The sequence below is a fragment of the Grus americana genome, chromosome 1, assembly GCF_028858705.1.
Source record: "Grus americana isolate bGruAme1 chromosome 1, bGruAme1.mat, whole genome shotgun sequence".
Classification (NCBI taxonomy): domain Eukaryota; kingdom Metazoa; phylum Chordata; class Aves; order Gruiformes; family Gruidae; genus Grus; species Grus americana.
The window spans coordinates 37,432,772-37,457,104 of NC_072852.1; the positions used below are offsets into that span (position 1 = coordinate 37,432,772).

The 24,333-nt window shown below is 37.5% G+C and overlaps 1 protein-coding gene across 9 annotated transcripts in view; it reads left to right on the top strand.

Annotated features, from left to right (window-relative positions):
• The window catches only part of MON2 (MON2 homolog, regulator of endosome-to-Golgi trafficking), a 115,798-nt gene that overhangs the window by 50,824 nt on the left and 40,641 nt on the right, over nt 1–24,333 (top strand). For 6 of the 9 annotated variants that reach the window (XM_054812996.1, XM_054813247.1, XM_054813503.1 and 3 more), the window contains 10 exons: nt 8–636; nt 6,272–6,415; nt 6,950–6,967; nt 7,235–7,363; nt 9,264–9,454; nt 18,219–18,279; nt 19,567–19,690; nt 20,249–20,456; nt 21,281–21,363; nt 23,203–23,345. In XM_054812996.1, the coding sequence (XP_054668971.1) occupies nt 8–636; nt 6,272–6,415; nt 6,950–6,967; nt 7,235–7,363; nt 9,264–9,454; nt 18,219–18,279; nt 19,567–19,690; nt 20,249–20,456; nt 21,281–21,363; nt 23,203–23,345 (1,730 nt within the window). Of the gene's footprint in view, nt 1–7; nt 637–6,271; nt 6,416–6,949; nt 6,968–7,234; nt 7,364–9,263; nt 9,455–18,218; nt 18,280–19,566; nt 19,691–20,248; nt 20,457–21,280; nt 21,364–23,202; nt 23,883–24,333 lie in introns of those variants that run through there. The other 3 variants (XM_054813416.1, XM_054813167.1, XM_054813579.1) reach the window with 3 other exon arrangements.

Consider the following 24,333-nt stretch of genomic DNA (forward strand, 5'->3'; position numbering starts at 1 on the left):
TAAATAGGAGACTTTTCCCAAGCCTGGGATGTTCTTCTTGATCACATCCAATCAGCAGCACTCAGCAAAAATAATGAAGTTTCCTTGGCTGCTCTGAAAAGCTTCCAGGAGATCTTACAGATTGTTTCTCCTGTGCGAGACTCAGAGAAGCCTGACACACCACCTGCTATCAATGTTTCTGTACCTGTGGTGGTAGGGACAACAACTGCCACCAGTCTTGGCAGATCGTTCATGAGAACTGACTCCATAGGAGAAAGAATAGGAAGATACAGTGGATCTGAACCACCTGTAATAACAGATGAGATTGAAGATTTGAATCTTTGGTGGGCAGCCTGGAACAGCTGGTATAGGATTGGTTCAGAAAGTACAAGGCCTCCAATTACTTGTGATAAATTGACTTTCATTCCCAGCCAGCCTTTTCTTACAGCTTTAATTCAAATATTCCCGGCTCTTTACCAACACATCAAAACTGGTTTCAGCATGGATGATCTCCACAAGCTGGGTGTCATTTTGCACAGTGCTGTTTCAGTTCCAATCAGTTCTGATGCTTCCCCTTTCATCCTTCCATCTTACACTGAAGCAGTTTTGACAAGTTTACAGGAAGCAGTTCTTACAGCTTTAGATGTTTTACAGAAGGTAAGAATGTGACTTCAAATGCATGGTGAAAGGTAAGCTATGCTGTGTCTCAATTCTTCTTCTCAGAACTATAGTGTGGTGACTTAAACATTAATTTTTTAATTATTTGTAATTGCACAGTGTGCTGTCTTAGAACAATCAGATCTCCATTCCTGGTGCAACCCAGGTGCTCTGCATTGAAAGGAATGGTGTAATTTTTTTTTTTGCGTGATTGCAGAAATACTTTTTGTGGTGCTCTGTTTGTAGCTATTTACTTGTCTGTCTAATATTAAAGTATTGCACTGTTATGAAGGTCTGTACATGGAGTTGAGGGAATAGTCCCACAAACAGTATTCCTTATGTTGCCCAAGTAATGATGTAAACGAAGTCTAGAAGAATGGTGATCATGAGAACTTTGAGTTCATGCAGACCACATTCTTACCTCTTGTTAATCAATTATGTAAGAACAATGCTGCATCTGTGCTTGAGAAATTCTGACTATAGAACTAATCCTCAGAGAGCACCCATCATGCAGGTGAATCTGTAAACAACAAATTTGGGTGCCCTTTTACTGGATAGTTAAAAAAAGGAAAAAAGGTATTGCTTCTTTTTTCTGGAGTTGTAAAAAACCTCCTTGCAAAATGATTCATTTACACAACAGTGGTTGACACGCTGGAGGGAAGGGATGCCATCCAGAAGGACCTTGACAGGCTTGAGAGGTGGGCCTTTGTGAACCTCATGAAGTTCAACAAGGCCGAGTGCAAGATCCTGCACATGGGTCAGCGCAATCCTAAGCACATCTACAGGCTGGGCAGAGAATGGATTGAGAGCAGCCCTGAGGAGAAGGACTTGGGGGTGTTTTTTGATGACAAGCGCAACATGAGTGAGCAGTGTGCGCTTGCAGTCCAGAAAGCCAACCATGTCCTGGGCTGCATCAAAAGAAGCGTGACCAACAGATTGAGGGAGGTGATTCTCCTCATCTACTCTGCTCTTGTGAGACCCCACCTGGAGTACCGTGTCCAGCTCTGGGATCCTCAACATAAGAAGGACACGGACCTGTTGGAGTGAGTCCAGAGGAGGGCCACGAAGCTGATCAGAGGGCTGGAGCACCTCTCCTATGAAGACAAGCTGAGAGAGTTGGGGTTGTTCAGCCTGGAGAAGAGAAGGCTCCAGGGACACCTAATAGCAGCCTTCCAGTACCTGAAGGGGGCCTACAAGGAAGCTGGAGAGGGACTGTTAACAAGGACAAGTAGTGATAGGATGAGGGATAATGGCTTTAAACTAAAAGAGGGTTGATTTAGATTAGATGTTAGGAAGAAATTCTTGACTGTGAGAGTGGTGAGACACCGGAACAGGTTGCCCAGAGAGGCTGTGGATGCCCCCTCCCTGGAGAAGTGTTCAAGGCCAGGTTGGATGGGGCTTTGGGCAGCCTGGTCTAGTGGAGGGTGTCCCTGCTCATGGCAGAGACGTTGGAACTAGATGATCTTTAAGGTCCCTTCCAACCTAAACCATTCTATGAGTCTATGAAAAGAAGCAAAGCTGATAATGAATGAGATCGTGTATTTATATTAAGTATGCCTTTAAAAAAACCCAAACCCTAAGACCCCCCAAAAAAACTACTCTAGAAATGCCAGAATTAAATCTATATATGTGACTTGACTTCATTACCTTTGGGCTTTCATGTTACGACTGCTTTGCTGAACTATGTGGTCTTACCTCTTCCCGCCCCAGACAGGATCCTGCCTCATTTAACTCATGGAATGCATGATCCCTACTAAATGAGCAGCAATTCGGTATCTTGTTTTCTTTTTTGCTTGGTGTGGGTTGACTTATCTCATACTTATTTAAACCCCACAAGCAAGGCAGAATCATTATCTTGCAGCCGTTCTTTTAGTTTATGGGTTTAACAAATATCCATGAATGTATTTTTAGAACAGAGGTATAAGATTAGAATTTGTTATTAAATCTGTTTTGTATGTGGGGATATAAATAACATGAAGTTTTAACACCAATCCTATCCACAACATTTTCATCCTTTTCCAGTCACGCTTTACCCTTTTGTACCCTTTTCCAGCAGCTCAGCCCTGCTCAAGTCCTGTTTTCTCCACTTAATAACTCCATATATTAATCAGATTTTTCTATTTCTTTGCCAGTCTCTTTATCCAGATGTTCTTAGCTCCCAAAGGCTTCAGGCATTGGCGCTTTTCAAAGCAGGGGTTACCAGAGTTTTTAACATGAGGAAAAACTGCACATATTTTTATACTCTTGTTCTTGTCAAGATGTTAAACTGTTTTAGCTGAAGTTTTCTTAAACAATAGCAAAAGCAGTAACTCCCCATGAGAAACAGAGACGTCCTTCCCTTCCCCTCTCCCAATCGCGATGGTTAGCAGGGCATTTACAAGCCTCTGCAAATACAGATTTACATAGGAAGTCTTAGGTACCTCAATTTATAAGTACCTCCCACCCCATCTATAATAATATTATTAACAGAACAGCACTGAAGTCACTAAAAAAATTTGTTAAAGTACATTTGTACATTAGTAAGCTCTGTGAAGTCGCGTGACCACTCGTCTCTGCAATATAACACAGAACAATTCACATCACAAGGCAGCCAGCCAGTGCTGATGCGGAGAAAAGGCCATCTGTCAGATGGTTTTGCTGGAGGCCACAGTGTCTTCTTCCTCTGAAATGAATTAGTATTCTCAGAAGTACACACAGAAGCCAGTGGAACAGTTAAAGGAGTATGTAAATATTTCCCGCCTTCTTTTAAACAAAATGTTTCCTACATGTTTGTATGTGGGATCAGATTAAGTTCTGTTTTTTTCTGATACGGGAAGATTTGGGTCAGTTCTGGTTTTTTAAGAAATTCTGGAACAACTTTGCAGTTGGAATTGCATGAAAAAAACCTGACATTTTTAAGACTGAGCCCCTGACTGGTTTGATAGAGATTTTATGATGTGATTGCACTAGCAAAGGACATTGCAACTCAAGAACGTAGGACTGGAAGGGAGCCGTGGTTCTCCTTTCAGGTGTCCATCTGTTGAGCCCATTTTACACCCTTTGTTTTGTTCTTCATTTTCTTTTTATTCTTCATAGAACTTGCTTTGTAGTCTTTCACTGCTGTAGTAGAAGTGCCTAGTTCATCATTGTAGCTCAGCTAAAATCTCTTCTCAAGGCCAAATTCTCTGAATATTCTTCCTACCTACATTCACTTTGGGTCAACTCTGCAGTGATACGGATGGCTCATCAGACAGAGGAACACAGATACGTACTTGGGGATCACATGCATTTGACTTCTGCCTCTGCAGGCAGTATGGATGCAAACCTCTTGAGCTGTGAGCGTGGTAAACTCAAGGCTGTATTTCCATACAGCGACAGAGATGGTAAAAACTTAGCTACAGAGAGCTATAAAAAACCCCAGTAGTCCATGACAATAGTTGCACTGGGAGTTGTTAGATCGATCGGAACTATTAAAAAATGTGAAGGTTAGTACCAGAATGCTTTAAAGCATAAATTTTTGAAACTAAAGTACTGCGTCAATTTTTACAACAAACAATGATCTGCAGAGTATTTTATTTTAGGGTTTGTTTGTGTTTTGTTGTTGCCTGACCGTTACTTTTTGATTTATATGTGTCTGTTTACTTAAGTATGTAAATAAGTGCACTTAATGCAGTAAATACAACTCTGTTTTATAAGCAGCTCTTAAAGATACTTTCAACATCCTTTGTCACATGCTTTCTTAGGCTGTTTTTGAGTTTTTCATACACTCAGATAAAAGGTACCTGGTGTCAGTCAGAAGCATAAACCTCTTTGAAAGGGAAATCTATTTAGATTTGTTTTCAAAACTAAGTGATGCTAATCCTTTTTTTTTTTTTTTTTTAAATATTATATGGATAATTTTTAGAGTTGAAAATACTCTGGTAGACTGGATAGAAAATGCTTCTGTGTGTAAAATAAAAATTTTACAAGCATTTTATAAAATACTAAGAATAAGAAGCTACTCATGCACAAACTTCAGATAGGAAGTAGTTATTGCTTTTGTTCACCAGTGCAGAAAAAGTAGCATCTGAAATTTAATTCCCACTGATCCTGAAATTAATAATAATAATAATAAAAATCTGACTGTGTATTGAATGGCAAATGTATTTTGAAGTTTTGCCTTTGTAGATGTTAAGATAGTCTTCTGTGGGTGATGTAAGTTGCACCTATACAAAAGTTATCCAGGGACTAGTGGATGCTCTCTTTCCCTTTCTAATCTATGTGTTGGTATATAAAATATTTTTGTACTTTCTCTTAATAGTTATGTAATCTTGCATTAACCAGTTACAATTTAGTGCAAGGACTTTAGTGCAGCAGCAGATCAGCTGCAATTGTTTTATGGGATGTTGAATACTTTTAGATCAGCAATTAACATTTCAGTCTTCTGCCACACAGGTGAGTATCTAGCATCAAAGCATCTTTTCAGAGTTCAGTACAGTCTTGAACTTGAGCACCAGAAAAGAAGTATGGCTTTTTAGGAGTGCTGCACTATGTTCGTGATGTTGATTAAGCTTTTTGAGCATTAGACATGCATTTTGAATTGCAGGAAGCTGAGAAGGGAAAGGCCATTGATGATTCAGAGTGCTCTGCTGCAGATTGTAGGTTGCCTGAAGGTGCAGCTAGGTCTTAGGGTGATCTAGCGATGACATTGCCTGCAGCCCTGTTGGCGTGCTTCCTCTCGTGGTTTGTAGACCCAGGATATTTACTAGCCCATCGACTGCCACAGCTCATGACACAGCCCCAGCATGGAGGCTGCGCTCAAACACCTTTGGAGCTGTTGGCACCTGGAGTTCAGCCACAACTCATCATGGATGATCTGTGGTTAGTGGAAGGAGAGGTTGATTACTCCCCAGAGAAGAATGGCAGTACAAGCAGATCTTTTTCTGGAGCAATAAATAGTCTGTTTCTCGAAGTTTTGAGAGGAGGGACTTTGGGAGGAAAAGTAATACGTTTAAAATGACAGAAAATAATTGGAGTAACTTCATAGAATCGTTGTATCTGAATTTTTGAAAATAAATGCCCTAACATTGCCTTGGGATTTATATAGCAACAGGAAATCATTAGCCTATGACAGCATGATATTTCACTGACATCTTCTAAGTACACCCTTCGTGAAATGTTTTCCATTTTAAAGCAAGATTATGAGTTTCAGCTATACCAAAATCATACCATTCTCATTTTATTTATGTTCCTGTCTGTAAGACACAATTTTAACTACTTATGAAAACCTTGTATGAATTACTTCCAAGATTTAAATATTACTTGAGGTAGAACTTAAAGATGCGGCTGAGATCCACAGACAAGATACGAGACTTATGTTTTGCTGTTACGTCAAAGCAGAGTTTGTAAAGAAAAGATATATTTTATTGGACGAAATGAGATAGCTGTATTTACTAAACTATATATGCCCAGGTACTTTGCCACTTAATTTACTTTAATAGAACAACAAAACTTACTTTCCTTAAACTGTTAGAACTATACGCTGCCTTTTATACAGCATGACTCTTGCGTAGACTTCTATGGGAAATTTTCTTTAGGAGCTCCTTGTATTGATGCAGATTTTTGAATGCAGAAGCTCAAGATATATATTAAGCTTTTGTATTTTCTTCTGGTATAGGCTATATGTGTGGGCTCAGAAAGTATGCAGATAATGTATCCTGCAATCTTCGACCAACTGTTGGCCTTTGTAGAATTTTCCTGCAAGCCTCCGCAGTATGGACAGCTGGAAACAAAGCACATTGCAAATGCAAAGTATAATCAGGTAATCAATTAGAAATCTCACTTGTTTCACTTGGCTGGTGAACCCAATTCAGCTTCAGATACAGGTTGTTTAGCAAGATGCATTTATTCCATCTGTAAAAACTGCATTGTGCATGTTGAGTAATAAGTTAATTTATTAGTATTTTTTACATGCTTTTGTTTTCTTCATTTGCTCCCTTTGAGTTATACTTTGTTTTTATACTTTGTATTCCTCCATGTAGGAAAGTCTTGCCTGGACACCAGACATAGTGAATGTGTCTGAATTTGTCCAGTGTATTAATCTAAAATAACTTGTCCTACATATGATACCAAATTTAATAGAAAAGACATGATAATTTTGAAAGGAGTAAATCCCCTCAAGCTGCAAATTTTTTAATTGCACGTGCTGTAGGGAAATGGGACTTACTCAATATCTGTGTACTCTGCTGTTCACTAAGCATGAGCGTCTGATTCACTGTAATCCAAGAGGTAACTATTATGTATGTATTAATTCTTCTTATTCTATTTGTCCTGCAACACAATGGAATCACACTAGATACAACTATTTGCACCGGTGAGTTAAATTTCCTTAAAGATTGTCCTAATGTAGTTGTCTTGCCTAGACTGCAACATTTGTCCTACTTAAATGTACTTTACCTCAATGTAGAGTACATTTTCATAGTCAAGACTACGTTGTATTTGCAGTTTTGTTGCTTGGACTATATTCTTAGCCAACTTTGCATGCATTAAACTGAGAGTTCAACGCAAAACATACATTTCCTGTTCCTTAATTAGTATATTTTCCCATGTAGTTCAGTAATTCACTAATTTCTTTTCCTAGGCGGAATGGGTAGCATTGAATTATGTGCCGTTTGCTGAGAGATCATTGGAAGTTGTTGTGGACTTATACCAAAAGACAGCTTGCCATAAAGCTGTGGTAACAGAGAAAGTTCTTCAGAACATTATCAAGGTAAAAGTTTGTCCTACGTGTGAATTATTTAATGAGCTTATACTGAAAATCATGAGTTTTATTTTGAACTACTGTTGATAAACACTTTCTGGGAATCTTAAAGCTTCAGTAAACAAATTGATATTTTATGAAGATAAGCAGCAGGTAGTAATTTCTTTTGAAGCTGCAAGGCTATTGATAGGGCTATATGTATTGCTTTTTAGCTGGATAATGTCAGCATCAGTATTTCAATGTTAAGATAAAAATTAACAAATGTGTTAGGCCACAAAATATTAATCTTTGAAAGTATTATGCACCTGAATCTCATAAGCAGGCCCCTTAGTAAATATGGCATTGAAGGCCAAAGACCAATTTCTGTAGACTGGCATATATACTTCGGGGACGTGTACTCTAGCTATTACTTTTGATTTGCTTTTAATGACTTTGTGTGTCACTGATGTCACTATGAAATGTTGCAGGTGCACAAATGTGCCTTTAAGGTCAAGTCGCCAAACTCTTAACTTTTTTTGAGATTGTTTCCATTTTAGCAAATAATTTTGGTAAATAATAGAAGTAATAGTAAATGTCTGGGGAAAAAAGAGTATGTGACCTAGGTTTGTTTGTAATGACTTGGCTGACATCAGGTTGTTCCTGTATAGAAATTTAGAAACCTGAATCTGTTTAAAATAGTGTTGTGGTATTATTTGGAATCTATTATGAAGTAAATAATTTGTATTTCAAAGTTGATGCAGTTGTTTTCCACTCCTGTTTTAATAGGATAGGTGAAACTGATATAAACACCACTTTTCTTTAACTTTCACAGTAGATAATAATGTGATCTATTGCAGTAGATGAAGATGGTTTTTAAATTATTTTTCACGTCTCTAAAGCCCATGTTGATGTTGGAATTAGATTTGACCCCTACGAACAATAGCAGCAGAATAAAATATTCTGTTATCTCTAGGGTTAGATCCTAGCGCTCACAATTTTTGGCAATAGAGAGTTAATTACAGTTGACTCGGTCTTGAGAGCAAGAGTCTTTCCTCTTTCCTCCCTTTGCTTTCCTCAAATCAGAGACTTCACTAAAAGCACTGGGGGGCATATGTGTAATACCTGAATTTAGTCACTGTGTATTTGAAATGTAAATTAAATAACTAGCTTTCCAAGATAAGTTGGTGTCAGGTTCTAGTTGGTTTGACTAACAATGCTAAAAGGAATACATATAGTGTAAATAATACACATGCTTAATGTTTTTCAACTCATTAATGGCTTTCTTTTATAGATATCGAAGCTGTCTTTCTATCTAAAACACTTAATTTTTTCCTGTGTTTTCACCTGCTATACATTTGAGTTGTATTGCAGCCTTTATGTTAGAATTTCACTAACTCTTTTTGCTTTTAAACTTCATGTGGTTTAACAGTCAGCAACGACCAGGTGTCTTGCAGTGGTTATGTATACAGTTCAACTTTTGCATATTAGGAAAAGTTGAGGCTTTTTCTTCTCTACTGTTAAAGGACTAGGGATAGCTTTCTAGGAATGGGACTAAACTCTCCAGAATACACTCATGATAATGAACTGTCTGCAGTCTGTTAGGTGAGAAGAAAGCCCATTTGTCAGGCTTAGCAGAAAAGTGAATGGCAATACAGAAAAAGAAAATCAGTATGTAATTTCATAGTGTAAATTGGTAATGGATCAGCTCTGACTTCTAACCTTGTACTTGGCAACAGGTGTGTGCTTTAGCCAGCTGGTATATGGTAAATCATCTTTATATTTTTAAAAGAGCATCTTGTATACCAGCAGAAAAGGTAGGGATATGTACTATCATCTGTGACAGTGTCTGCCAAGAGCTTCTGCAGAAACCAGTCATGTTCTTAGATTTGCCTGAGCAACTATAATTTTTGTTTTAATTTTCGTTTTGCAGACATTAAGAATACCTCTTAGTCTGAAATATTCCTGTCCTTCTGAAAGCACATGGAAGCTAGCTGTTTCCTCTCTTCTCAAAGTTCTCTCTATTGGACTACCTGTTGCGAGGCAGCATGCATCTTCTGGAAAATTTGACAGTATGTGGCCGGAGCTAGCAAATACTTTTGAAGACTTTTTATTCACCAAAAGGTAAAGACAATTTCCTTTTTTTTTTTTTTTCTACTGGAAAATATTTTTAAGTAATTTGTTCAGTAAATGTGTCAGTAAAGTTCAATAAAAATAGCCTTATCTTTAGAGATATTTAATATCTGAAAACTGTTTTGATGAATGAAGAAAAAAAGGTAACCAGTCTGTCTACTTCAAAAAAGGTATACTTTTAGAAAGTAGTAGAAAAAACTTCATTCAAAAGGTGTCAGAGCAAGAAAGAGCTCCATGGATCTCTAAATACAAGTCATAGCCATTCTGACCAGGCAAGGAGTTCTGTATGGACTTCCAAGGACATTTACTGTAGATTTGATAGAGTTACTGATGTGTATTCAATTTGGTCGTTTTTCCACTTTGAACAGAATTGCAGCAATAATTTTTTTTTTTTTTTTTTTTTTTAGTTAAGATGAACACCATTAGCTATATGTATTTCTCTTGAGTTCCATCTTGAAATATTTCACTTACTACGAATTTTGGAAAATTATTTCTTGCATTGCTCTTCACTTAGAAGCCCGTAGTTATCTTGCTTTGGTTTCTACCCATGATGAACTGACTGCGCCTTAATAATTAGCTATGCTTTATTTATAATATGTTGTGAAAACTATAGCTAAATAGTCAGATTTAGACAGACAGGCAGATCTATAAGTACTTGCATAATCTCTCAAGAATGGAACACTGTAGATGTGGGCATGCTGAGAAAGTCCAGAAGGGAAAAATAATAACGATCAGGGACTTGGACAATCTGATCTATTAGTTTGTTCAACCAAAAGAATGTATCATTAGGAAGACATGATAAATCTTCAGAATATGGTAAAAATTCTTCTGTGGAGCAATCTTTTACTGTCCCTTGAGAATGGGTAAAAATGGATTTCAGTACAGCAAAGATTATCTAGGCTAGACATGAAAAGTATTGTAGAATATTGCTTGGGAGCGGTATGGAATTTCCATCTTCTGTGAACATCTGTGGGTAAGCATCTTTTAGGAGTAGTTTAAGTATATCTAATAGTGTCTCAGACTGAAGGACAACGTGGAATATGAAATATTTAATTCCCTAACTTTCTGTGTGTGTTAGATTTTGTTAATTAAATCTTCTTTTTAATAGAAAACAGTAGAGTTCTTCTGTACCTAACGCTAATATGCTGTGTATTTGTGTGTGTATAGTTTTTCAACACAAACAAATCAGCAAGCAAACACAGCTGTATTTACTAATGATGACTAAATAGCAGCTTGCCCAAAGCAGATTAAAATTAAGTTTCATTGGTATTTATTTTTTGAGGCACGTCCGTTAGTGAAAATGTTTGTAATAATGAATGGTTTTGGAATTTCATTAATAGGGTTACATGACAATTGAATGAAAAAACTTTCTTTTGATTTTGCATTTATTTCAAAGAAATATTAGATAGGAGGACCTTATAAATAAGAACCTTGTCAAGTCTACATAAAAGACACTGTAATCATCCAAGTTTTTGTTTTGATGCTTCACTGTTTCTTTAATTTAAAATAATTTTTGCAGTATCTTGTTTGGTTTTGTTTTTAGCTGCAGTTAGTAGTCCTGCTGCCGTTCTGAGGCAGGCAATCTACATCAGTTAACACCCTATAATCAATATCATCATTGGGTTTACAAGATTAAAATGAAGGTTTTTCAAGTTATTATAGAAGATTGTTTGTTCACTTAGAAGTTATTTTGGGAATACGTACTACTATTTGTTGTAAATGAATTATTCCTCAATATCTGCAAAATAGATGAAGCATATCAATTTTGCATGTTTTTAGCTGACCCAGACTGGCACTGCTACAATTTTTGGCTATTAATCACTCATAAATCCAGGGAAGTAAGATTATCACAGATCTTCAATGTAATTCAAGATAATCCACTATCATCTGCATGACCTTTTTGGCCAAATATGTTGCTCGTTTTTCTTAATTTACAGTGAGTGATTTATACTTTTCTTGAAAGTTGTTCCAACCATAGAAATTCCATCTTAACACATTGTTTGCTAGAAACAATCACTGTTAGCATTAATTCTAATAGCTTTTGCCAGCTGTCATACATGGGCGAATATTCTCTGGAGGTAAAGGAAAAATAGTACTTCTGTGAATATTTATGATGCCCTAAAACTTGTCTGTCTTCACTTAAGTCTGGTTTTGCCTCTTTAGAGATAGGAGTGTATTCTATAATTTGACATACAAAGTGAGTTTTAGGGATCTAATCATAGAATCCTAGAATGGTTTGGGTTGGAAGGGACCTCAAAGATCATCTAGTTCCAACCCCCCTGCCATGGGCAGGGACACCCTCCACTAGACCACGTTGCCCAAAGCCTCATCTAACCTGGCCTTGAACACTTCCAGGGAGGGGGCCTCCACAACCTCTCTGGGCAACCTGTTCCAGTGCTTCACCACCCTCACAGTCAAGAATTTCTTCCTTGTATCTAATCTAAACCAGCCTGCTTCAGTGTAAAGCCATTACCCGTCATGCTATCACTACCTGCTCTTGTAAACAGTCCCTCTCCAGCTTTCCTGTAGCCCCTTCAGGTACTGGAAGGCTGCTATAAGGTCTCCCTGGAGCCTTCTTTTCTCCAGGCTGAACCACTCCATTAAAGATGTTCTCATTTAGAAGCTTTAAGGTTCAAAAGAATTGAAAATATTAAAAATAGGCTGATGGTTTATAGAACCATATGGCTACAGCAGGATAATTTGGCCTGTTGTTATAATTAATGGCCATTATCATTACTCTTTCCTGGCTTCTTATGAATAGATGATTTTTGCTTACATAGTTGTACGTTGTATGGCTATTGAACGTCTGGTTTGGGCTTGGGTTTTTTTTGCCCCCCTAATGTCCATCTTTTTCTAAATAGCAGTTTGTCTGCCCAAGTGCATGGTTCTCCTACCCAGAGCCCTATCTCTTAGTCGCTTTAGGATAGATACCCTTTCTGTTCCCTCCATCAGCCTGAGCCTTGTGATCCTAAAAAAAGTTAAAGCTAAGAAGGGAGTACATCTCCCTCATGCCAGTAGTCAGGACAATTAGTAATAGCAGTCATTTCTCCTTTTCTTCATCCTATTCCTCCTCCTCCTCCCCACAATGCTCCTGAGGCATGCCTCTCTCGCTGTGATGCAAGGAGGGCTCTAGAGATAGCTGTGGAAGTTCCCCACGTTGAGGTAATTCTCTTCTGATTTCCTTTGGTTAAGTCCTGCACTTCTGTGCAAGATGCTGTGAAACTAGCCTTGGCAAATAGGGCAACCTGTCCCTTTTGTGTTAAAATTTTCTAAATTGTATCTTTTAGTGGATTGTAATTGCAGTATAGTCAGTTTCTTACATTTGTAGTTGTTCCATTTCTAAGTAAATTGAATTCAGAATTTTCAAATTTACTGTGTTCTTTCAATTTCTTTTTGTTATAGTTCTAATATATAGTTCTAATATAGGTCTTATTCCAGAGTAATTTGGGAGAACCTATTCACTGTTTTGAAAGTAACAGCTAAAATTTATCACTGAGTTGAGGTGCATGTCAACCTTCAGATTATAGAAGGCAATGGGAATGTACTTTCCAACTGTCCATGTTGGTCCTTTATTTTAGGCCAACTAGGTGGTATAAAAACTGTTTTTCAGTGTGTTCCCTGGTTTACGTATAGTAACAATGAGTTGTGTTTTTTAAAACTTTTGGCAGTGCTTGGGTTTTTTTATCTGTATCACCAAACTCAATTAACCAAGCCACAAATGAGAAGATGAGAGCACCCTGTGCTCTTAGTTAGATTAGTGACTTGTAAACTTGACTCGGTTTTAGTGACCCTGCTGACCATAACTGTGGCTTACTGTGACTGTGAGTCAGTTGTGCCTGGTGGCTTTCCAACTTGCAGATAAGCCACACAGGACAGGGGCTTTATTAAGCCAGGTGCAGAAGTGTACAAATCTGGCTGCACTGCTGAAGACCAGCATGGACTGAAAAGGTTCTGGAGTGCAAAGAATTTGGAAAATGCAATTCAGAGACACCCCAAAAGGCTATCGGTGAGGCGGAGTAACAACATTACTGCATTATCTGGATTTTTACCATTATCCAACATGTCACCCCTCATGACAGGAATACAGTTAGATATATTCAGTTAGACCTGAATACACTTAGAACTGAAAACTGACTTTCTTATGCTGGTATGGTGTAATTTTTCCTAAGCGCTCTGTTTCAAGGTAATGGAAATGTTTTGTCACAAAGAAACTTACTTTTCTTCCTTCAGTCCTGTACACCTTTTTGTACTTCACACTTTCCACTATTTAATGTTCTACGTGTTCCATACTGTTATCTGTCCAGGCTTCATGCAAAGCTAGATTAATATCATCCTTTTGTACCTGCTCTTCAAACCTTTCTTCTTCAAAGCTGATTTAGCAATGCTGGGATGGTTCTAAATATGAAACACCTGCATCTCCGTAAAACTTGCTAATGTCTTACTGTGGTCAGTCCTCCTAGCAATGCTGCTTAATAGATTTGGTTAGTTTTTTCTTTTGGCTTTGTTCGTTAAAATATCCTAGTGCATATTGTCTCATTTTTGTATGCACATTCTCCAAGTCTCTACCTGGCTGAGGATAGAGTAGAAAGATAAAACTCTATTTCACTGATGTTCTAAATTTTTAATCAACATTTTAAATGTTTTTCTAGTCTAACTCATAATTCTTCTAATCACTGTGGTCCTAGAAATCGCATGTGTAAATAGCCTAATATTGCTTCCACCAGTGAAACTGAGGTGGCATTGGTTAGGCAAGAGGTCACTGTGGTTAGAACCCCTAAATTAAAGCTCTGTGAATCTCTGTATTTAAAATAGCGAACCTCCTCTGCATGGTCTTGCCTCTGTCTTTTGGACAGGAACAGGATTTCAAGCCAGCTGTGGGGCTGAATGAGAGGAGATACTCATTGATGTTTAAAAAGTACAAAGCACAGCAGAAATGGTCTCTGCAGCTTTGTACATCAAGAAATTTCAAATATAGCCAAAAGAGCGCAGGTAAATGAAAAAGGAAAAGGTTACTGTCATAGAGAATTAACAACTTCCAAGCAATATGTTTCAGCTTTTTTTTTTTTAAAGCAAGCTACAGCTGAGGAGGCTCAATAATCTTGATTTTTATTATAAATCAAAATGACATTTAAAAATTAATTCATTTCATGTAACTTAATTTATACAAAATTGTCTTCTAGTAAGAGGCTGGTCTGTTTATTATTTCATACCATCCTTCTTTCCCAGAGGCTCTCATGGAAGCATGTCAAGCCATTAAACAAAATAAAATTCAACAAACATGTGTGTATATATAATTTACTAGAGCAGAAGTCTGTGCTCACATGAGGGAATTAAATCAATACTCTCCAAAAAGATGCTTCAGAGCAGAGCGCTGTTGTGCACGGCGGGGCTCTGGGTGGCTGTTAGCTCTTTGTTGTGAGGCTCTGAAGCCTTTCCGAGACAGTGGGCAGCGGCTGGGAGCTCTGCACCTCGGAGAGCCTGCACATAGCAGCAGTGTGCATCGCACTGCCTCTAACCCTCTGCAGATCTTGACCCGGTACAGTTTGGCTGTATTGCATCAGGCCAGCAGAGCCCCTAGATAGATGTTTTGTATAGACACCTTACAAAAATCTATTTGCCTGGGAGTAATTTGCTACATGAACAAGTATGTAGCATAATCTGTAGCATACATGGCAGATCAGATATGGATGACTGGACGAAAAGGTCTTAACACCTCTTTAAAGTGAAACTCGGCTCAGAAAGTCAGTCACTTATGAATTGGGAAGTGTCAGAATGAAAGCTTCCCATGTATTTCAACATGACCTGCATTTGTATGTGTCATAATCATTTACATTACTGTTTAAAGATTTTGTGTAGTTAACTTCTTTGTGTTACAAAAGGTACTGACTGAACAGCTACTTAATATTTTATTTTATTCTTTCTTTTCAACACGTAACTCCAAACTTCTGACTGCCTAGCACACAAACCAGTAATAAATACAGTGTTTCTTATTTTCTTCTTTGGTTTTTTTTTCTAGTTATACACCTAACACTTGAGTGTTTCACAGACAGTGGTGAAGTTATCTACATAACATCCCTTTGAGGAAGGGAGATACATTTATTTTTTCAAGCAGGACCATTAGTACATACTGTACATACAATTATGAAATTGTCAAAACTGAAAATTAGTGCTAGGTGTGCAGGTTGAACTTCAGGTGTCTTATGCTAAGCACCCAGAAGATGGGGGGAAGAAAGCCTGTCTTGGAAAAATCTTACGTGACTTGGTCAGCATCATATAGCAGCATTGGGGAAAAACAAACAAACAAAAACCAACCAAACCTGTTAGCTAAACTAACCAGATTTGAATAAGATTTTGAAGCCTCCAAAGTTCTTAAACCTTTCATTAAAATTGGCAGTGGGATGGAGAAGACAGGCCCAGACGGATACCCTTATGAGGACAAGGCTGGCACAGGTCCACAATGGCGTATTTGGCAGCTGCCTTGCCAGTGAGGACGTGCTTAGCTCTGAACTACCAACCACATGTCTCTTGTTTCCTGGGGTGGGGAGGGAGTTTGGAGATAAGCCAAAGGATGCCAGTCTGCTTGTCACTACAGTCCTGCACCGATTCCGCTGCTTGCAGAACAGCTTGGTTCTTTGTTCAGTCCAGAGCTCTGTTTTCCTTGCATCTGCCTATTCTGCCATAAATTAGGCAGAGAATGTTGTGGCAGATTGACCCTATCATTTTCTTTCCTTCTCAGTAGTGGTCATCCTGTGTGCTTAATCAGATGGTTTCTCTGGGGGGGGGGGGGGGGAAGCATAGTCTAATTTAAGATGCATCGTAACCCACAAGCATACGCAATAGCAGCAAGTTGAAGTACCACAGGCAATCTGAATTCCAATATTTCTAACCGTTCCTTTCAAGTGATCAAATTTCCAAACTCATCTTGAAGATGTTACATAGTTATTTTAAAAAGACAAAAAGTAAAATTTGGGGAAAAGGAGAGAATTTAATATATGAAATTATATTGACCTTTTATAGCGCCTTGTCTCTGATTTTTGTTGCTAATGCTACTGGTGGTTCCATTAGCTTTAGTAACCGGTTACCTTCAGTGCCAATCAGACACTATGGAGAAACTGAACGTGCAATCCAGTGGGTTTTGCAACTGTCTTTAAATTTCAGACACAGGCATGAGGGTTCCATCTTCTGCTCTATGTCAGAAAAACAACAACAGCGTAACTAGGTCAGAAGAGGCACATCTCTAGACCTATCTGCTGTTTCCGTTGGATTAGTAGGATACCTAAGGAAGAGTGCAAGGTGACTACATAGCGATATCTTCATAATATGCTCCTTCAGCCTCACAGTTTACGTAGCTCAGAAAATTCTTGTACCACGGGTTGTCATTGGCTCATAATTGATTTTTGTTCTAATCCTTTCACTAACTGCATGTTGAATCTGTGTAGATTTTAGCAGGCAATCCTATGCTTACGGGATGATAAGCAAGGCATTTCAGAGTTTATCTATTGTGTGAAGTACCTCCTTTGATTCCCCTGCCCCTCAAAGTGCAGTAGAAGCAGATCTGTAAAGCAAACCAGTTCACGATGAGTACCCAGGACCCGCAGAGTGCTCACTTCAGGTGTTTTATTTCAGAGTAACTCTAGTCTGGCTTCCTGTCATGCAAGCATCTACTAGAGCTTGGAGTACATCTTTTGGTTTAGTTTCATCAAAAATTAATTCAGTTCTGTGCACTCTTAGACCAGACATGAACCAAGGTTTATAAACAAGGATGTCTAGAAGTTTAACTTGAAAAGCCCACATCTGATTGAAACTAAAACACTGATGTAGGCACGTCAGCTGAAGTAGTTGACTGCTGTCTAAGTAAGAGGCCTTGAGGAACTTGGCCCAGTAACTCCACAGAAGCATAATCCAGCAGAGGAAAGGAAATTGAATTCACTGAACAAGTAGTTCAGTAAGTACAAGGAAGGACTCAGTAAATGAGATAAAACTTCACCAGAGAAAAATGCATGACTAATGGCGGACATATAATTTCCAATTAAATGGTACAAGATTTCCAAATTTAGAAGCAGATGAGGTAGGATCTTGTAAAGTGAATCACTTCTGGACATTTAATCTGTAAATAATTTTTTATATACAACAGAACTGCAGAAAGTTCTGAATTTCTTCAAAATCATTGTTTGTGAAATGGGTTTGTCTCTTCATAAAATTCATTAAGAATGAGAACAAATATATCACTACAATTATCACGGAAAAAGACAAAGTAATGTCCCATTAATTAAAAGTGTGTTTCATTAATGCAGAAGAAAATGTAGAATTAAAATTTAAAATTACGTTTTTTACAGATGTACTGCTGAAAATCAAAAGTCTCTTACCTTGCATAGTGAGAGAAAAAATAAAATGTGATAAACTCTGGTCCCCTGATGACACCTTCACAGACTCGTCTAAACAGATATTGTGACTTTCGCACATATAAGACGAGAGAGGTTACTTTGAGATGCATATGAAAAATGGTGTTGGTGGTGCAAGTCCTGAATCAGGTCCATCAGTTGTAACTCTGCAATTTTAGTGTTTTACTACTTTTTTCCTTTGAATCATTTTTATCATGGTTATTCATAAGATTTTATTCTAAAATGCTAATCATTACCATATAATATTACCAACTTGATGCATGTAATAACTTTAAATGTAATGCATTTTCCCATACTTATGTCCTTACACATGTTGTAAATTTAAAAGTATAACGTAGTATGTTTATTTTTAGTACACCTCCTGATAATCTCTCAATTCAAGAATTTCAGAAGAATGAGAGTATTGATGTTGAGGTAAGGAGACTATAACACACTGTTGAACATAAGATGGTGACATTCACAGACTGCATTTGGTTCTGAAATAATTTCTTGAAAAGTTACTTGTTCATTATTTTTTCTGTGATACTGTTTTCCTTTTTGAAAACAAGACAGGAAATTCATAGGCTTGAAATTCAGCTGCTGCAGAGTTATGCAAAGAGTAGGAAGCAGCACTCCAAAACCTACTTCTTGTCCACTCAAGTTCAAAGCTAAACCAGAATGTGTTTCTCCTTCTAACCCCTTACCCCATTCTTACTTATTATGTTATTGCCAAGCAATTACACAGGTAATTGTAAACCCTGGAGTAAGCTGACAGTTAAACCTAAAGTGAGTGCTTTCTGTGTTGAGAGGGGCATTGAGTCAGCAACGATGTTGTTGCCCTCCAGATGTGTTCTCAATACTGAAAAGCTTGTGCATAAATGAAGAAATGATGTCTTGTTTGTCCAATACGGAGACCGCTGTAATTGTAAAGGAGATCATGTTTGGTTGGATAAGGCGGAAGAAGATAAGAGAAGATACTTGGAATGAAGAGGGACTGGTCCCCTTTCACTCCAGGACAAAGAGATGGGGCAGACCAGGGCTTAGGGGTGCAAAGGAAAAGGAGTTGCAGAGAAGACGTGGCAATATCTGTCGGTTTGATTGCCTGTCATCTCTCCAGAGTGGTAGCTGGGACACAGAGATTTCTGGATGAAAAGTGGGAGCGGTTCTGTCTGCAGTGAGCAGAACTCAGAGATCTAATGCATTCATTTATGGAGATCTAAACCCACTTTGTTCCTGAATGGAAGCATCAAGACTAGGGAAAGAAAGCATTTCGGTTACTGCGCATTGCCTTAAGCTTGTTTAGACCGTTAACTCACTTGTTCTGCTTGGTGGATGTCACACTGTGAGCATGTGATAGATGTGTTAATGTCATAGTGAGGGTGTTGCTTGGGTGGAGGGAGAGGGAGATTCCTAATGTTAGATCTTCTCTTTCCAAAACCATAAATTCAATTTGAAGAATATACTTCAAATGTCAGTGGAAATCTGAGTGATAACTGCTTCAGAAACTGATAAAAGTGGGGGAAGAAGTTTAAACTTGAAATAATAATGTTACATGCAAGACTACAATTTTTGAACATATCTGCAAATTTTAAAAGCTAGCATTGGAAGATTTTATGAAGTTTCATTAGGCATGTCTCTTGTTTAATGTTTCTGTCTTCTTCGTACTACAATTACAACTTCAATATTCAGAACACTAACATAAATATATTTAATTTATTTTAGGTGGTGCAGCTTATCAGCACAGAGATACTGCCATATGCTAATTTTATTCCTAAGGAATTTGTTGGTCAAATAATGACTATGCTCAATAAAGGCTCAATACATTCTCAGTCATCCTCCTTTACAGGTATGGTACCTGAATGACAAAAGAGATGATGTTTGTATCTACTAGAAATTAATGAAAATGCTGAGAACACTTATTCTGATAAAGACTTGAAGTTCCATGGCATGTATTCAGTATAGACTGTTTGATAGCCACCTTGTTTTTATAAACTACATTTTATTTCATCGACGTTGCTAAGCATTCCTTGCAATTTTTAGAAAAATTATTTCCTTACTTCTTGGTCAATATCATATATACTATTGTACTTGTGTTACTTGATATTTTCTACATAGTTTGTTTTGCATTGTGCCAGGTGAAATAGTTCTAACAATAATTTCAGACAATTGTAAGACAGACAATGTGTTGCATATTTTATCTTCTATTTTTGGAACTATTGTGATTGTTGCACAGTCACCTTTTCTTAGAATGTATTCTTAATATTTGTTCTTACTGCTGATAATCTTTGTTAATACTAGAGGAGTGATAACCTTTTTTGCAAAATATAATAAACTGATTGAAATGCAACATTTAGTGTATTGGCATGCACACTGCACAATTAAATATGACATTTTATTTTGACAGAAGCCGAAATAGATATTCGAATGAGAGAGGAGTTTTCTAAGGTGTGTTTTGAAACACTGCTCCAGTTTTCATTCAGTAATAAAGTCACAACTCCTCAGGAAGGCTACATCTCTAGAATGGCGCTTTCTGTGCTCTTGAAAAGGTCACAGGATGTATTGCATCGCTACATAGAAGATGAGAGATTGAGTGGCAAATGTCCTCTTCCACGGTATGTACATTGTCTTTAGGAAATGAAAGGTATTACCAGTTCTTTGTGAGAAGAAAGTTGCATTCAAAATATCACCCAGTCCTTAAAAAAATAGTGTTGGAGGGGGGGGTGTGTGAAATTTAAAGCCAGGGAAATGTTTGTGAGGAAGATATTTCAAAGAAAATGTTGATACTATTTTTTTATCGAAAGAGCTTTCAATAATAATGGTCGTATTCAGTGCTGTCACATAGACAACAGGAGTGTGACTTAGTAACTAACATTTTCAGTTAGTGAAACAATGTTTCTGATATCTGTAACATAATATTTCTGAGATCTGATTTCCCTTTATTCCCAGTAGAGCTATGTATAGTTTCTACATTTCGAGGTCTCCTCGAAAATAAGATAAAATATCCAAACAGCAACATTGTGAATCATTACTGGAGTAATTGTTCTCAAAACAGAAAAATTGACCAAAGTACTAGGAAATTCTTTAAAGTGTGAAATTATTTAAATTTCACTTAACTTCTGAAGGTTTTGATCATCAGTGATTAACCCGATTATTTTCATGTTAATCATATATGTGAGTATTTTCAGATTGAGATGTGTATGCTGTTACTGTTTCCAGTATCAAATTTGAATCTGTCCTAGCTGAGACACCAGCAATGATGGTGGGAAAATTAAAGACAAGTGATAACCTTAATTTCTAAATATCCTTTTTTTTTTTTTCATTGCAGCTGTTTCCATTACATGGTGGTTTTTTTTTTAATGTTGCGTAAGTTTCAAAGAACAATTGTATTCCTGAGACAAAAATGAGTAGCTGACTGTTTGCATTTTTCCCTTTGTAGGCAACAAGTAACAGAAATCATATTTGTTTTAAAAGCCGTCAGTACTCTCATAGATTCACTTAAGAAAACTCAACCTGAAAATGGTAAGTTAGTTAAACAACATGGTTCTAAACAAGATAGCATTATATCTGACACAAAGAGATATTTGTTCTTTCTTGTAGCAATTTTCACACAAATCTGAAAGAAAAATGTAATCTGTAAGATTCAGTATTTTATAATTCTGTGTATACGTAGGTGGTAGGTAGACAAAAAAACCCCCACAAAACCACAAAGTTTTTCCAGTATACCTAAAAGTATAAGGTCCTAAGATACGTTTAATAACATAGAGAATTTCAATTTATGGTGTCTTTTATTAGAGCTTGTTGTCTTCTAAAAACAAACAAAAAATTTCCATAAAATGTTAATAGAATTCCTAAATATACATAGCCTTTCTAGATCCTTTTTCTTCTCACGATACCTTTATAGGTTGCTGTGGATCATGTTCACATCAGTGCACTCTGCAATTAAAGGGGTGTACCAGTTAAACAAATGGGCAGGCTGTTAGATACTTAAACTTGCAGCCTTGCTTTCCCTCTCTCTCTGCTCTAGCACCTCCTGTCCCCCATATTCAGAAAGATGCCTTAGCTCATTGGTGCCCAAGTAAATGGTTGACAGATGTATTTGAAGGGCTGAATTAGATGGAAGACCTCAATTTTATTTATAGTCATGCATCCTGTTCCTCCTCTAAGCTGCACCTACTGTATGCACAGAGAGTTCCCACCGGAAAACTTACAAGTCTTAGTTTAACCAGCTGTACTGGACCCTGCAACTGTGACAGAATTGCATATACAACATTCCCTCTACCTCCCTGCTTTTGATATTATGAGGAACAGAAAAAGCCTTTGTCAGTCCTGAAACAAACTCAGCCTTTGCAGAAAGACGCAGGCAGGTGGGTTTCCTGAAAGAGGCAGTGCCTCACTCGCAGCATCAGTGAGCAGCCAGGTTTACGATAACGTGTTTTCAAGGCTGATGGCAAAAGGCTGAGGGCAGAACTATGCCAGGATACATAAAGTCTTTTGGTGAGCCCTGAAGTGCTACTTTGGGGGGCCTTTCTCTTAGAGGGGTAGAGCAGCCAACTCAGCTGGACTGTTCCCCACATCCCTCTTCCTGCAGAGAGAAATTCTTCACCTGGTCCATACATGGCAGTGATTGCCAAACCTCCTGCATACTTTCTTATGAAGAGAACCACTGGATGATGTAGAGAATCACTTTATTCCCACTTCTTCTAGCTTTTAATAATTTTATTTCTTTAAGAAAATTATTAATGTTGTCTGAAATCAGGGGTTTGTACTCTTGAAAACAGGGCTAAACCAGAGCTAAGCAAGGAAAAGACATAATAAATAAGATTTGTGCTACAATGTTTAATTTCACAATGGATATTTTTGTGTCTCAGTCCAGCATTTCTCCCTCTGCTTTCTATAGCTCTTGTAATCGGGAATGATTTGAAATTAATAAAGGCCTCATTGCTGACAAATTTCCAAAAGCAAAATGTGCATCCAATTCAATTTTCTGTCAATAGCTGCGAAAAGCAGATGGAAAATGTGTGTGGGTTATGGATTTAGTAAAAGTAGTATCTTCAGTTTGTCACTTGTTCATCCAGAAAACACAGTGAATGACTCCTCTGTAGAACACAGGTGTGTAGCACCATGTTATGGCTATCCCATCTGGCTTCCAGCTGCTGCTGCAAAAAAGAGTGTGGCTCTCCTGCAAAAATCCTCCATCATATCTGAGAGCCTAGTGCAGATGTCGTAGTGGCTAGATAGCACTAGGTACCTATGTTTAGGCACCCAAATGTGTCCTTATTTATACAGGTATTGAAAAAAATCTGCTGTAAGAATTTGGACAGGAGCAAGTGATTCAGTCTGTTCTTCTTTTCATTGCAGTTGATGCAAACACATGGGCGCAAGTTATTGCCTTGTACCCGACTTTAGTAGAATGTATCACCTGCTCATCCTCGGAAGTGTGCTCTGCTCTGAAAGAGGCTCTCGTTCCCTTTAAGGACTTCATGCATCCACCAGCATCCAAGGTACAGAATGGAGAGTCTTGACCCCATAAAACATTTTTTTATTATTTTTGAAGGAAAAAAGTATCCAAAAATGTTTGTTCCCGAGTGAAGTTTCTCTGAGGAGATCTCTTGTGACTAGTACTTGGGCAACCAGGGCTGACTGCCTTTTAACTGTACTACCAAGAGCTCAGTAATTCATGAATACAGGCTATCTCTCAAAGGTTCCAGCGTGAGTAGCAGTGCAAACCTTTAATAAATTTAACTGAATAGTTGGAATCATTTATAATCTAATGTACTTGCTACAGTATCTTGAAGTGGTGATTGAAAAGTGGGCTTATGTACAGCTTGTTGTGTATGTGTTAATGATGTAATTAAAAATATTTCAATTCAGTCAGATTTATTAGGCTGGTGTTTTGCACCCTTTTTTTGAAGTACGAATTGTACTAAAATTTTATGCAAGATGGTACTGTAACATTCCATATATCTGTAACCAGCCTTTGTAAACAAAGGGAACTGATATACTTGTGTGTATAATAAATGGTACAGTTCTGTATAAAATAGTTGCATTTATTATTTAAATTCTTTTTAAAATACTGATAATGTTAAATGCTTGAAAATGTATTTATTATGAATAAGTTGTATGCTTGCATTTTTACTTACAGTTTGCCTTCTAAATTGCCAGATATGCTCATTCATATCTGCTCATGTTGTTAGTTTTTGCTTAATTGAATGTATCTTCTCTGTGGCCATCAGACATCTAACAAAGGGTCATATGACAAAAGATTGCAGGAAGCAGTCAGTAGTCTGCTGATCTCAAAGTAGTTGACCTGAAATAAGTTGGAATATGCAGAAATCCGCTGTAGCACTTCAACACTACCATACCTCACTTCATAACATATTTGTTTCAAGATGTTTGTCCTACTCAACTCTCTGTTTTTCTAGTTGCAGCCCTGCTTTAAAAAAAAAAAATACATATTTGAGGGTTGTTAGCCTTTTTTGACCTTCTTGG